Source organism: Mus caroli, chromosome 9 (genome assembly GCF_900094665.2).
Source record: "Mus caroli chromosome 9, CAROLI_EIJ_v1.1, whole genome shotgun sequence".
NCBI lineage: Eukaryota > Metazoa > Chordata > Mammalia > Rodentia > Muridae > Mus > Mus caroli.
The window spans coordinates 33022579-33036232 of record NC_034578.1 but is presented as its reverse complement, the minus strand read 5'-3'; the positions used below and the strand labels follow the sequence as shown (position 1 = coordinate 33036232).

At 43.8% G+C, this 13654-nt stretch overlaps 1 protein-coding gene across 4 annotated transcripts in view; it reads right to left on the bottom strand.

Annotated features, from left to right (window-relative positions):
- Positions 1–5247: 5247 nt before the first annotated feature.
- The window catches only part of Fez1 (fasciculation and elongation protein zeta 1), a 46387-nt gene continuing 37980 nt past the window's right edge, over positions 5248–13654 (bottom strand). For 2 of the 4 annotated variants that reach the window (XM_029482126.1, XM_029482127.1), the window contains exons 9-10: positions 7853–7918; positions 5613–6668 (exon numbers count right to left, since the gene is read on the bottom strand). In XM_029482126.1, coding sequence (XP_029337986.1) covers positions 6628–6668; positions 7853–7918 — 107 coding nt within the window. In that variant the 3' untranslated portion in view covers positions 5613–6627. The other 2 variants (XM_029482128.1, XM_021172726.2) reach the window with 2 other exon arrangements.

The following is a 13654-nucleotide window of genomic DNA, read 5'->3' as shown; positions in this document are numbered from 1 at the left end:
ATTGTCCCACCAAGTTTGTGTTTGCAACTCAACAAGAATCTCAGTGAATAAACAAAATTCCAGACAGAGACATGTGAACCAGTGAACCCACTCACCCATAGCATATAGGAATCTCAGGTCTGCACACTAAGCATTGCTTCTCCTCCCACTCACTGTCCACTGCCCTCCGGGGTCAAGATTGCCAAATCACTACACAGAGACAACTTATTCTTCCATTCTCTACCCGAGATGTGACAGCTCAGGCAGAAGGGGTTAAGTGTACAGGTGCAGAAATGTTGCCCACTTCTAGGGCTCACCTGCTACAGGAAGCGCTTTCCTGCAGGAAGTCTGTGGTGCTTCTGGTTGTCTTGAATTCATCCCAGGTTTCCAGCTGTTCCACCCAATCCTGACACTGGATCCTAACCCAGGCAGCATCCCTGAGTGACTCTGGGCTGCTTTGCCTGTTTCCTTCTCTGTCACTCCACCTGTCTCCTTGCCAGTGAAAATAGAATCTATTCTCTAAACCCAAAATAACTGACTTGACACCCTTCCTTTTCCACCACTTCTTGGGGTGAACCTGCTAAGGAATCAGAATACACCCGCCTCCTGCCTGCTGTTTCATCTCCTCTTCTCCAAACCTGGGGGTCCTGTAGTTCTACAATCGGCTCCAGGCCTCCCTGGCCTCTTACCAAGCAGGATTTTAATATGGATAGATAGTTGGACATCTCTGTTCAAACCTGTAATCCCAGCACTTAGGAGGCTAAGGTAGGAGGATCAGTAATTCAATGCCAGCCTTTGTTACTTAAAAAAAGTTTGAGGTTAGCCTGGACTACATGAGACCATATCTCAAACAAACAAACCAAACAAAAACTACAGAGACAGCGAGAGTCTGTGAATTCAAGACCTCTTTATAACATATTCCAGACCAGCCAGAGCTACAGGGAAATTAGTTTCTAGGTTGGGAGTGGGACCCAGTGGAAGAGCAAATGTTTAGCATGGGTGAGACCCTGGGCTCAATTCCAGCATTGAAAGTAAAATTATTTAACCCAACATGTAGTGCAGCTAATATGTGAGTCAAAGGTCAAACCCACACTCCTTTTATGAGATAGTCTACCTCCATAAACCTTGGCTTAACCAGAGCCAGCCTTCAGGGCTGAAACCTTTCATCTCTGAAGACCACAGAGGTGTTTGACTCCCTGAACATGCCCTCATCTGTTCCCCACAAAGGCCGTTGGATGAGACGGCACTCAAAGATGTTAGTTGCAGCCTCTCTATGCCTTCCCGAAACAATCTTCCTTTGGGAAGCAGCAAGACAGAACCCATGTTCTCTGAACTTAGGAACCTGCTTTCCATAGATATCTGCTGAGTAGTAGAGGTAGTTTGGAGGGAGAGTCAAGAAGTTGATCTTTAAAGGACAAGCTACCTGGGATAGAGGAGTAGGCCAGAGCCTTTTGTTGATGGTAGCACAGATGGAAGTTTAAGGTCTGTGTGTGTTGAGTCGAAGTGATGTGGAAGGAAGAGACAAGACTTCTCCCCTGACCTGTGTAGAAAGCTAACCCCTCTCCCCCGCAACCCCCGCTGGGAGATCAAGGCCCAGTATTTAGACTTTTCTTGCACTGTCCCTGGGCACAAGGACACAATCAGACTGCAAGACGGAGGAAGAACAAACCTCTGGGAGCTTTCAGACAAGCTGGCATAGAACAGGTAGAACACAGAAAGGGGAGAGCTGAGGACTGGTCCAGGGCCCCAGGGGGTAGGGGGCACTGTCAGACCCAACGACACTAGTGGTGGAGGATAATATGATAATGTTCAAGGGAAAGAGAGAGAGAGGACAAAGGATGAAGTGCAAATATGTACTGGACTGGGATGCAAACACTGCAACACCTGGCTCCTCACTTCTTGCAACATATGATTCACTTTCCTGTTCTGGGACATGTGGGGGCAGGGGCAGGAGGAGGGGGGACAGAGAGAAGATGGGGAGAGAGAGAGAGAGAGAGAGAGAGAGAGAGAGAGAGAGAGAGAGAGCGAGCGAGCTTGTGTCCCTGGGGTTTTTTCAGACAAAGCTATTATCGAAATGCCAACCTGCTCCTGTCTGTCCAATTTGCATATTCCACGCTGAGCTCTTGGAAGCAGGATGAATATGCATGAGGACTTGGGTAGAATGTGAGGTTGCCAGGCTGTGGGCTAAGGTGGCTCATTGTTCTTCAGAACCAAGGCGTAAAAAAAAAAAAAAAAAAAAACCAAAGCACCCTGGTCAACAGAATGTCCTGTGCTTCCCCTCCCAAAGGATAGAAGAGTGCAGACCCCTGGCTCAGACAGAAATCCAACAAATGATGATCCTCTCGGCCTCACGAAGAAATACATAGTCAGGCACCATTAAGAATGGGAGTGTCTCTTCTCTAAAAGTAGCATATAATTACTCCCCTCTCATGAATGCTAATCTTGGAGGCTGTCTCAGGCATGAGAGTCACTCTCCTGGCTTCCGGGAAATGAGGCTGCTCTCCCTATTTCTTGCTTTCCGAACAGGAAAAACTGTCATTCTGGGACGCCCTAGCTTTCAACCTCCTACATAGATCCTATAATGTTCTCGGTGACAAGGCTGTGGTGGGAGAGCCTAGGTCACGATTGGTGCTCAGCAGTGCAGACAAGATGGTTTCAGTCAAATACTCAAAGCCTTAAGTTATAATGCTTCTTAAGGCACCTGGTATGTGCTGAGGGTATAGATCAATTGGAAGAGCATGTCTCTCTTGGGCAGTCCTTGGTTTGATGCTAAGCATACACACACCTTACAGTAGACAATCATGCCTACTCATTGACAGTCTATAGCTCTTCATGACCACTGACTGAAGATAGTTCTACTCCACATGTTGTAGTGAGAGTGGAAAGCTCTTATAATTTCATAGAAAATTCCAGCTCATCCTACAAAACTTAGGACCAACAAAACACTTGCTATGTTGTTTTCATCCTGAAAGGTCACGGCTGTCTCCCATCCTAAGACAGATAGAGAAGGTTGGAGGGATGCCCACCCCACCCACCCCATCCTATGCTTCCACGCCACATAATTAAAGGCTGGCCTCCAGCACCATAATGACTTTTCTTCCTGGGACATGATCAGACTAGATTTAGAAAAATCTTTTAATAGAAACACACTTGAGTTCAGGAACCTCCCAGCTACCCGACCACTAACCTATCTGTGACGGCTCCTGTTAGGTGGGACTCTCCGCTACTGATGGACTGTTGAAAACCTAAACTTGGTGTGGGTTTTGTGATGGAGTGTGATGGGCCCTGAAATGCAGCTCACCATTTGGGCTTCCCCCCTCCAGCCCATTTTCTTATGGTATTCCAGAACGTTGGGGGGAGGCTGAGGAGAGCTCTGGCTTCACCTCTTAACACTGGCTGAGGCTTCCTTGGGTTTAGGCTCCATTCAGAGCTCTAGGCACCCTAAGAATTAAAGCAAAGCCTTTCCCAAATTTGATGTGAACACCAGCTATAGGGAGGGCCACGGATTTTGTCTCTCTTGTAGGTGAGGTCAGTACTGCTGGACACCAAACCTTGACTCATGGGGACAGAGAGAAGGAAGGGCAGGTAGTACAAAATCTTGAGGGATGGCTTTCACAGTCCCTCTTTAAAAAGGTAAGAAAACCGAGGCACCCTTCTCTCCCTTTCCCTGATAACCTCCTCCTGCAATAAGAGGGTCCCAGACACTTGAGGTTTATTTTTAACCACCATTGGCTTTGATTAGCTTGTCTCCGAGTTGCTTCAGACACCTGCTGGCAGGATAAATTGGGGGGAAAGAAGTGGCTGACCCAGATCTGATAAACCCAAGGCAGGAAGAAAAGCTGGGGAGGGAGGGGTGGTCCACAAGTTCCCATTTGCTGAAACCGAGGAAAAACCTGAAGACAGGCAAAATGTTAAACCTCCCAATGATTTTGTATCATCAGCAAGCTTTGGCATCTGTAGCCTTAGAGCTGATGAGTTTCAGAATTGAAGTTATCTTTTGTCAAAGGCCTAGTGTGTCAGTATATGGATTCTAATGATGTGTATGTGTGCTTTGTAGTTTCTTCCACCTTATGTGACATCCCGGCAGGGGGTAGTCTATGTATAGCTTGGTGCTATAAACACACATGATGGGGCTGCAGGTACTCTGGTAGCTTTCCTGGTAGGGTAAGGCCTTCCTCCTTTGTCCTTCTCCCCAAAGATTGCTCCTTTTCGGCTAAAACAAAACAAAACAAAACCAAACAAACAAAAAAACAGAAGACAGAGAAAACAGTGGCAGAGAACTCACCCTGTCTGTTTTCACTGTCACTGTCAGCAGGCTTCATATGGAGAGGCCCAGGTGGTTAAGCAAGCACTATGTCCCCAAAGCATCAGTGAACATCTACTCAGATGAGACCAAAGTGTCAGTCCATCTCTACTATGTCCTAAGTTGCCTCAGGTAAGTTGCTGAGCAACTCTGCTTCATGGCTCTGTCCCCTGAAAACCCCAGAAGGTATGAATCCATACCTGCTTGTGACTCTAGGTTGCTGTGATGCAACGCAATATGTAGAAAATGATAGGGCTGGCAGCTGGAACAGAGTGACCACCCCATATGTTTTGAAAGCCAGTTGCATGGGAACTGCAGGGTTAGTATCACTCAAGGTAGGAGATGAAAGGGGATGGGATTCAGACTACGCTTAGACAAAGGCAGCATCCAGGATACAAGGGAAGCATTCACCTGCTGGTTATCGAGGCTGACAGATGCCTACTATCAAAGCCAGAGACTATATGGAGGAGTCAGTGCCACTGATCCTCAGGAGTTCAGGAAGGAGGAGCAATGTTACAAGATGCTGTTCTCAAAGGCCATTGAGGGCAGACAAGGAGTGATGATAAACCTCAGTTCAGGAAAGAGATGTAGTCTTCTAGGTAGTTGAGGTCAGCAAAACTACTTCCCTCCAGCCCCTGTGCTCCAAGACCACCAAAATCCAACCTGATACCCCAATAAGAGGCACTGCAGCTTATTGGCACATCCCTGGGATTCTCTATCTCTTCCTAGCCTCAGACCAGCTAGTTTGTACCACACATTTCCAAGCAGTGGAAACTTACGAGACCACAGATAGTCTCCTTTTGTAGAATAGGCAACCTTACTACATCACATGACCTCACCAGTGCCCACCACAGGGCATCAGTGCCATGGCTACAGACCAGCATTTGAAGACAGTTGGACATCATTTCCCTAGAGGGTTTGGAACACAGAGCCAATGGACACCACTCTCCAAAAACCATGAAGAATATTAATTAAATGAAGGTTTATTTCAAAATTAGTCTTAAGAGTATAAGCTGGGTTGAGGGTTGGAGCCAGACTACATAATGAGTGGTGAGGGCACCTGCCTTCCCCAACACAGGTGGAGAGGGAGCAGAGTCTCTGGCCCTGCACCCGATCATGCATCCAATGATTACTAGCACTAGAAGCCAACAGCAAAGGATCCCGCGCGAGGTTGCTCATGTTTAATCCAGGTTAAGCTATACATGTTTAAATACACGCCGGAGGTTACGTGGTGTCATGCAATCCCAGCGATGGAATGACTTTCTTGCTCAGTGACCTCCTGCAGTGAGGCTGCTCCAAAGGTGAGGTTAGGTTGGACAAAGCACTGAAACGAGAAGAGGAGAGAGGTCATGCAGGGATCACACTGAGCAGAGAGCTACCCTGAGGACCAGGCAATGACTGCAGCCCTGAGTCATCCCTCCGAGGACAGAAGAGAATGACAGGTGTCCATTACAATATCAAGCACTTTAGTCTCCACCACCCATGGATCTAACTCTGTGGCTTTAAGAAAATGCCTTTCCTTTCCATTCTTGTTCTTCACCCACATACTAGGATATACCTAAGCTGCTCGTAGGTTGCTGAGAGACTTGTAAAATATGCTTCGTAAATATTAACTACTTTTATAAATTCACTGACATTTCAGCAGGTCACATGTCTGCTCACCAATGTCACATAACTCATCTCTACAAACTTCTTTGAAAAACTTCTTTTCTTGCAAAGTCTTTCAGAGTCACAAGTTCTTTCTAATTTTTAACCTAAATTCTTCCTATTGAAATTTAGCATTAATCCCCCTGATCCCCATAGAAAGAGTACAGTTTGGGATTTCATAACCAGGTTCCATAAACCTCCTGCAACTCTTCTAAGTTTTGTATGAATGTGGAGCAAGAATTCATAAGATGTTGGGTCTAGACAGTGTGTTGGCCAGTAACAGACTAAAAGAAGACACACGCAGACAGTGTAGTGTTCTTCACGAGGTCCTATAAATACCCATTATGTCTGTTTGGCAAAAGACCCAAGCTTGGATCTGATCAAGCCTCTTGTTCCATTAGTTACAATAAATAAAGGAGACAGAGAGTAGACTAAATTATACCTTGGGCTGAAATTAGGAAGAATCTAGGACAAAGATATTCTACAACTTAACAAACAAATTTAAAAGAAGGAAGACAGGGGAAAGGGAAGACTATAGTTGTTGTTGCTATTGTTGTTGTTGTTGCTGTTGTTGTTGTTGCTGCTGCTGCTGCTGTTGCTGTTGTTGTTGTTAATGTACATTATAGGCTGGGCATCGTGCTGATCCCAGCACTTGGAAGGTGAAGGCAGGAAGACCAGAATGTCAAGGTCTTCCTCAGCTACATAGAGAGTTTGAGGCGATCTTGGTCTGCATGAGATCCTGGAGGAGAGGTGGAGAGGTAAAGAGAGGAAGAGTAGAGAGTGGGGGTGGGAGTGACTGAGACATTAATACAGACAGACAGATAGACTTAGGAGATAGATAATCATTTTTTTATGGACCTTCATCGGGTTCTAATGTAAACAAATAAACTCAAATCATTGTATGGGAGAAAGTAAGGTGAGCCGTACAGTGATTAGGTCACCAATGCCACTCAGTATGCTTAATTTTGTAGTTGTAGTCTTCTCTCTTCCCCCTTTGTTGTTCTGGAAATGGACCCCAGAGTCTCATACTTGCCAGGCAAGGACTCTACAACAGAGCACCACTTCAGCCCCAGCTCTTTAGTTGTGACAATGGCATTGTGGCTATGTGCCCAGTTCTTAGGAATATACACTGAAATATTTATGGATGAAATATACTAACAGAAATTTGCTTCAAAACAATATTCCTGGTTAAGACTTTATAAGACTGGTGTGGGCTGGAGACATGGCTCAAGAGTTAAGAACACTGGCTACTCTTCTGAAGACCGAGGTCTGTAATTCCTGTCTCAAGGGAACTGACTCCCCCTTCTGGCTTCTTTGGGCACACACAAGGTGAACAAACATTCAGGGACTATATACATAAAAACTTTTTTAAAAGGATTGGTTGTGAGTTAATGAAGCTGGGAGATAAGAACAATCTTTCTGTTGCCTGCACTGGAAAATTCCATGGTAAATGTTCAAAAAGAAGCTACAGAACAGTAATTGTCACTCAATGGAAGGCTGCTTGCCTGGCATGAATAAGCCCTGGGTGTCTACTAGTACTCTCTTTCATAAAAAGTTATGAAGAGACAAACTTAATCATGACATCATTTTCCTTTCAAGTACTGAAAGTCTTAACTTATTTTCAGGCTTTGTTTTTCCCAACCAAAAATGACATGATGCAAGAGCTATCATATTTCTCCACAGTAAGTCCTTTGTTGGCATCTTGTTCCTCATGAGGACTCACAGTGGTGACCTGAAGTAACAGAATCTCTTCAGACCTGCCAGTAACACCCATTACCTCAAAGCCCTCATGACGATCATGTGGTGTATGTGACTACTGCCTGGTCAGCCTGGTGTGGGAGCTCCAAGAGAGTTTCAGCATGAGCTCCACAGCTTGAGCAGGAACACAGAGGGCCCTTCTGGGAGGAGGGCAGCTGTTCTCACCTTTTAAAATGTAGTCCGTTAGCAAAGTAGGCACCTTCTCGTTATCCTCCTTCATGGCGAAGAGAACTAGAGAAGGAGAGAGAGGGAGAGATGGGCAAAGATACTATAAGGGTATGAAGCTTAATTCTAAGGCTAGACAATTTCCACCCTACGCAAGAGAGAAATGATTTGAGGAAACCTGGCATTCATTGAGTATGAAGTAGATACATCACTCTACAAGCTTCTATCGAGATTCAGAATCTTAAGTTGAGAAAGAATACTCCCAGGGAGCCACAGGCTTGTCTCTGCAATGTGGATCTATCAGTGACTCCTTTAAATGTTCCCCTGTTCGATCATCTACACTTTCTATACATCTACCAAGCATGTATTTTTAACAAAAATAAATACTTGCCAAAACAATATCTAAATGTTAATAGTAATTGCTGAATCACTAATAAAAGTGTGCTATTTGTTTTGTTTTGTTTTGTTTTTTGAGACAGGGTCTCACTTTATAGCCCTGGCTGGCCTGGAACTCACCATGTAGACCAGGATGGTCTCAAACTCAGAGACCCACCTGCCTCAGCCTCTGGAGTGCTAGAACGAAGGGCATACCTCACTATGTCCAGCTATGAAACTGTCCTTAAGGATATTCTACTCACATAAAAGATGTTATTGCAATAATTCTCACCTCTAGTTTATTGGCCACAGATGAAGTTTATCTAATGAACCTTTATTCTATGTTATGTCCTGTGGAGAGGAAATGAAGTCCTGAGTGAATGAGTATTGTTGACAGAGTATAGTCAGCCAGTTCAAGGGCCCTGAAGCCTCAGACCCAGGGAAATGTCAAACCTTCCCCAGATGAGGCTCAGGAGAAGGGAGGATAGCAAAGCTTTTCTCAAGACTGAGTATGGTTGTTATAAATGGTTGACCCTTAGCTAAAACCAATGTATACAGGGACTGTCAGCCATATCTTCCTCCCTCTACTGACTGCAACCTGAAACAACTCTCCTACAGAGATCAGCTAACCTCATCCATCCATGTTCAGCTATCTACAATAAACTGACCCCCTCAACTAAGATGTATAAAATTAATGTACGGAGTTTCCAGGCTTCTGCTGGTATATCTCCATGGCCTACCCAGTCCCAGCTTTTCTGTCTGTGTGTCTGTCCTTTCTACTTTCCTCATTACCCGAGTCAGGTCAACCCCCAAACCATGCAGGTCACAGCAATGTCCATTACAGGGTTAGACTATGCCGAGCTAAAGGACTGTGGATTCTCAGGGAGTCTACACAGCTCTTGCTGAAACATTTCCTTGATGTATTAAAAAATATACAGTAGGAAAACTTTTAAAGTCTAAGGAGTTTTAAGAATTATTTTTCTAACAGTTTAAAAGTTCGAGGGTGAGACTGTAACTCAATGATAGGACACTGGTTTAGTAAGGTCCATGCTCTGTTCCCAAACAAATAAATGCCTTTCTGTTAACAAAATAACATGTTATAATGTTCACAACTTACATTACTGAAGTCAACTTTGGGGAAAATTCCATAAGAAAGTATCTGAGCCTCATTTTTAACATCAACAAAAGTATCTGACAACACGCTCTTTCACCAACAAGCTTCTGTAAATGGATTACAGCATACCAGTCAGTGTAGTATTACACCACCTTATTAAAGTGGGAGGCTTACATGTCTAAAGCAGTCTTATCAATAGAGAAGGCTGAAGAACATATATTAGCTTCATAACAAATATATCCTAACACAGAAAAATCTAGAACAGTACATGAAACCATTAAGCAGTTCCAAGTGTGAGATCACGGAGTATGTTTGTTCTGGGACATGTTTCTATATGGTCTAATTCTCCTTAATGTACATATTTCATGTTTATAAGCAGAGTGAACAGTGAAGATCAGCAGACCCTGAGTCAGGAGACAACTGTGACAAGGGTGGGACCCCAGATCCATTGCCATGTTGTCCTGGCTTTGAGACTGGGTAATGAAACTTGGACAGTCAGGACCAGGTGTAGAATAGAACCTAACATGATTCTTACATATTAGAATCACCTAACATAAATCACCAGCCAAGGCCAAAGGAGAAAGAAAAAAAAAGAAAAGAGAAAACAAACCCTATACTCTATCAGGGTTCTTGTTTTCTTTCTGTTTTTAGATATACAGTCATTTCAACTGAATTAGATGCTGAGAATCCTGGTTTCTTCTGTTTGCTTGATGCTGTATGCAAAAAATTTTAATTACACTTACTGTGGTGGGTGAGTGTGTATAACAAGGCATGCATGTAGACGTCAGAGGACAACTTGCTGGAAAAGCCAGTTTTCTTCTTCTACCATATGGTCTCAGATATGAAACACAGGTCCCCTGGCTTGGTGGCAAATTCCTTTACCCGCTGTCTCTGTGTGGGTATTTTTAGATGCAAATTCATGTGTACTTAGTTGGTTGAGTATTTTGCAACTGAGCCTGGGCAGATCAAATGCCATTCCAAGAAGACTGTGTTAAAAATGTAATAACTCTACTTAGACAACATGTATCTAAGTTAATCTATAAATTGAAGCATCTGTATGGATGATCCAATCACATTAGCTAGACTTTGGCCTGAGACCTTGATTCAAGGAGCAATGAAAAGAGAACGGCTATTATTCATGAATCACACAAGAATCTGCAAAAAAGTAGTATCCTCATGACCTAGGAGAATCAGTATTCAGAAAAATAAAAACATATGCTCTAAAAGTAATATAAAATGTTCACTCATTAGAAGACACAGAGTGTTAACAAAATGTTGACTGGTAAAATTAAACTCTCGATGGAGGGCTGGAGAGATTACACAGTGATTAAGAGCACTTGCTGTTCTGGCAGCTCACACCACCTGTAACTGTAGCTTCAAGGGATATGATGGCCTCTTCTGGTACCTGCACACATATGGCATATACACATAAATAAAAATAAGTCTTTAAAACCAGGTTACAAAATTTTATAACTTTGGGCTGGAGAGATGTTTCAATAGTTACAGGAAGTGACTGCTTTTCCAAAAGACTCAAGTTCAATTCCTAGCACCCACGTGTTGGCTCATAACCATTTGCAACTTCATTTTCAAGAGGTGTGTGTGTGTGTGTGTGTGTGTGTGTGTGTGTGTGTGTGTATGCACACATGTACAGTGTTCATTTGGGCCATCAGTTCCATGTGGAGGTCAGAGTGCAACTCTACAGAGTTGGTTCTGTCCTTCTACCTTTATGTGGGTTCTAGGGATTGAACTCAGATCTCTAGGCTTGAACAGCAATGCTTTAACCATGGAGCTGACTCACTGGCTCTGTAATTTTTAATGAATCAAAGAATATAAAACTATTTTACAATGAGAAGAATCTCACTAACTTTCTAGATATGGATTGATGACAAGTGAGTAATAGTTCTTCCTCTTTTCAAGAGCATGAGTAAGTACTTTGCATACACCAACCTTTAAATTTTGTTCACGCTATCTTTCAAATATCTACCAGTGTGAAAACCCAAGCACCTGTAGATCCTGTGTGTGTGTGTGTGTGTGTGTGTGTGTAGTGTTATAGTGAACAGTGAATGCAGAGCTTTGTGAGTGCTTTGCAAGTACTCTACCACTGAGCTGTACCATGGGAGCTCTTGTAGAAGACCCAGGTTGGGTTCCCAGCACCCACATGGTAACTCACAGCTGTGTAACTCAGATTCCATGGGTTGTTCTTCTGACCTCTGCATTGTACACATGTGGCATATTCACATGCAAGAAAAAACACTCATACACATAAAATGATAATAAATACTTTAAATTAATTAAAAAAATAAAATCTATGGCTGGGCATATCAGTCTGCACCTAAAATTCCAACACTCAGGAGGCTGTTTATAAATTGAGAACCTAGAAGAAGGAGGAGGAGGGAGGAGGAGGAGGAGGAGAAGAAGAAGAAAAGGAGGAGGTGGAAAGGGAAGAAAAAGAGGAGGAAGGGAGGGAAGAAAGGAAGGAAAGAAAGACAGATAAAGAGAGAAAGAAAGAAAAAAGGAAAAGAAAAAGAAAAGAGAAACATGTCTCAAAAAAAACAAAGTGGCAGCCCAGGTATGGTGGTACACACCTTTAATCCCAGTACTAAGGAGGCAGAGGCAGGTGGATATCTGTCAGTTCCAGGACAGCTAGTAGAGAGCCTCTGTAGCAAAACAAACAAAAAATTCAGTGGGTAGGAGGTAGCTGGAGAGATGTCTCAGTGGTTAAGAACACTTGCAACTCTTGCAGAGGACCCAGATTCAGTTCCCAGCATCCACATAGCAGCTCACAACTGTCTGTAACTCTAACTCAAAAGCATCTAATACCTTCATCTGGCCTTCACCAACACCAGGCACACAAGTGGTGCATGTACATGCATGCAGGTAAAACTTTTGTACACATAAAATTATAAAATAATTGGGTCTGGTAGTACAAACCTGTAACCTCAGAGGCTGAGGCAAGAGGATAGATAGCAAATCTGAAGCCTGCCTGGGTTTCATAATGAGTCCAAAGGCAGCCTGGACAACTTAGTGAGCTCCTGTCTCAAAGCTTGAAAAGCAGAGGGAACAGCTCTTGGGTAGCACACCCAACTCTCTAGGTTTAATCCATATACTGAAAAACAAACCTCAGTGCATAGTTATACAAATATAGAAATCTGAGCAGAGGGCTGGAGAGATGGCTCAGCAGTTAAGAGAACTGACTGCTCTTCCGAAGGTCCTGAGTTCAAATCCCAGCAACCACATGGTGGCTCACAACTACCAGTAATGAGATCTGATGCCCTCTTCTGGGGCAACCAAAGGCAGCTACAGTGTACTTACATATAATAAATAAATAAATTTTTAGAAAGGAAGGAAGGAAGGAAGGAAGGAAGGAAGGAAGGAAGGAAGGAAGGAAGGAAGGACATGGTGTGTATGGACGTTGGCAAGACCTGTTTGCTGCACACTCTGCTTTTGTTCTGTAGATGGATTAAAAAAAATAAAAAGGAAGCATTTCTTCACTTTTAACTTTGGGATGGGTATGGTAGGGGGATATTTGTCTTCTTAGTATAAGCAGAAGCCCCTCTCCCTTCCTCTAACCTCACCAATAGCCCTGAGCTAGCCCATCCCCTCCAGGGCAGTCATAGTGTGCTGAGTAGCCTTGTGAGGCTAGCTCTGCAGGCCTAGCTGCCTGGAAAATGGGATTTCTATCTGATCCACTGAGTATGTCACCAAGTCTCAGTCTAGGATTTTTCTCCTCTTAAGAGAGCCAAGTGGACACTGCTACTTGAAGCTGGTGTTTTGGGGGTTGTACTGTTTCATATATCCATAGGTAGATGGATTCTACCCACAAAAAGCATTCTATTCCATGTTGCTTCTCCCCTCAGCTCAGAATATTTATTAATACAGAACAAAGCAGCTAAAAGGAAGAAGTAGTTACTTCCTGGAAGGAAAACTAGACTCTATTCTTTCCAAGGGGCCTTGCTCCACCCAAAGTCTTGCTTCACATTAAAAGTACAGCAGGGCCCACAAACAGAGCTGCTCCAAGAGACCCAGATATGGACAGACCAGGTAAAGAAGGCAAAGTCCAGGGAGCTGTCCGGAAAACAGAAAACTCTGCCAGATCCCTCTAGTGCCTTTCCACCCTTAAAAACAAAAACACGTGGGTACCACAGCAGAGTATTTTAATTAAGGCTCATTGAAGAGGATACAATATTCAGAAATTCTTGCCCCATGCAAAGTCAACCTAAAGAAATCTGGAAACTGAGAACAAGAAATGTACAGTTGAGGAGAGATGGCATCTTGGGTCTGGGGCAGAGGAGGAGGGGAGGAGGGGGAGGGGG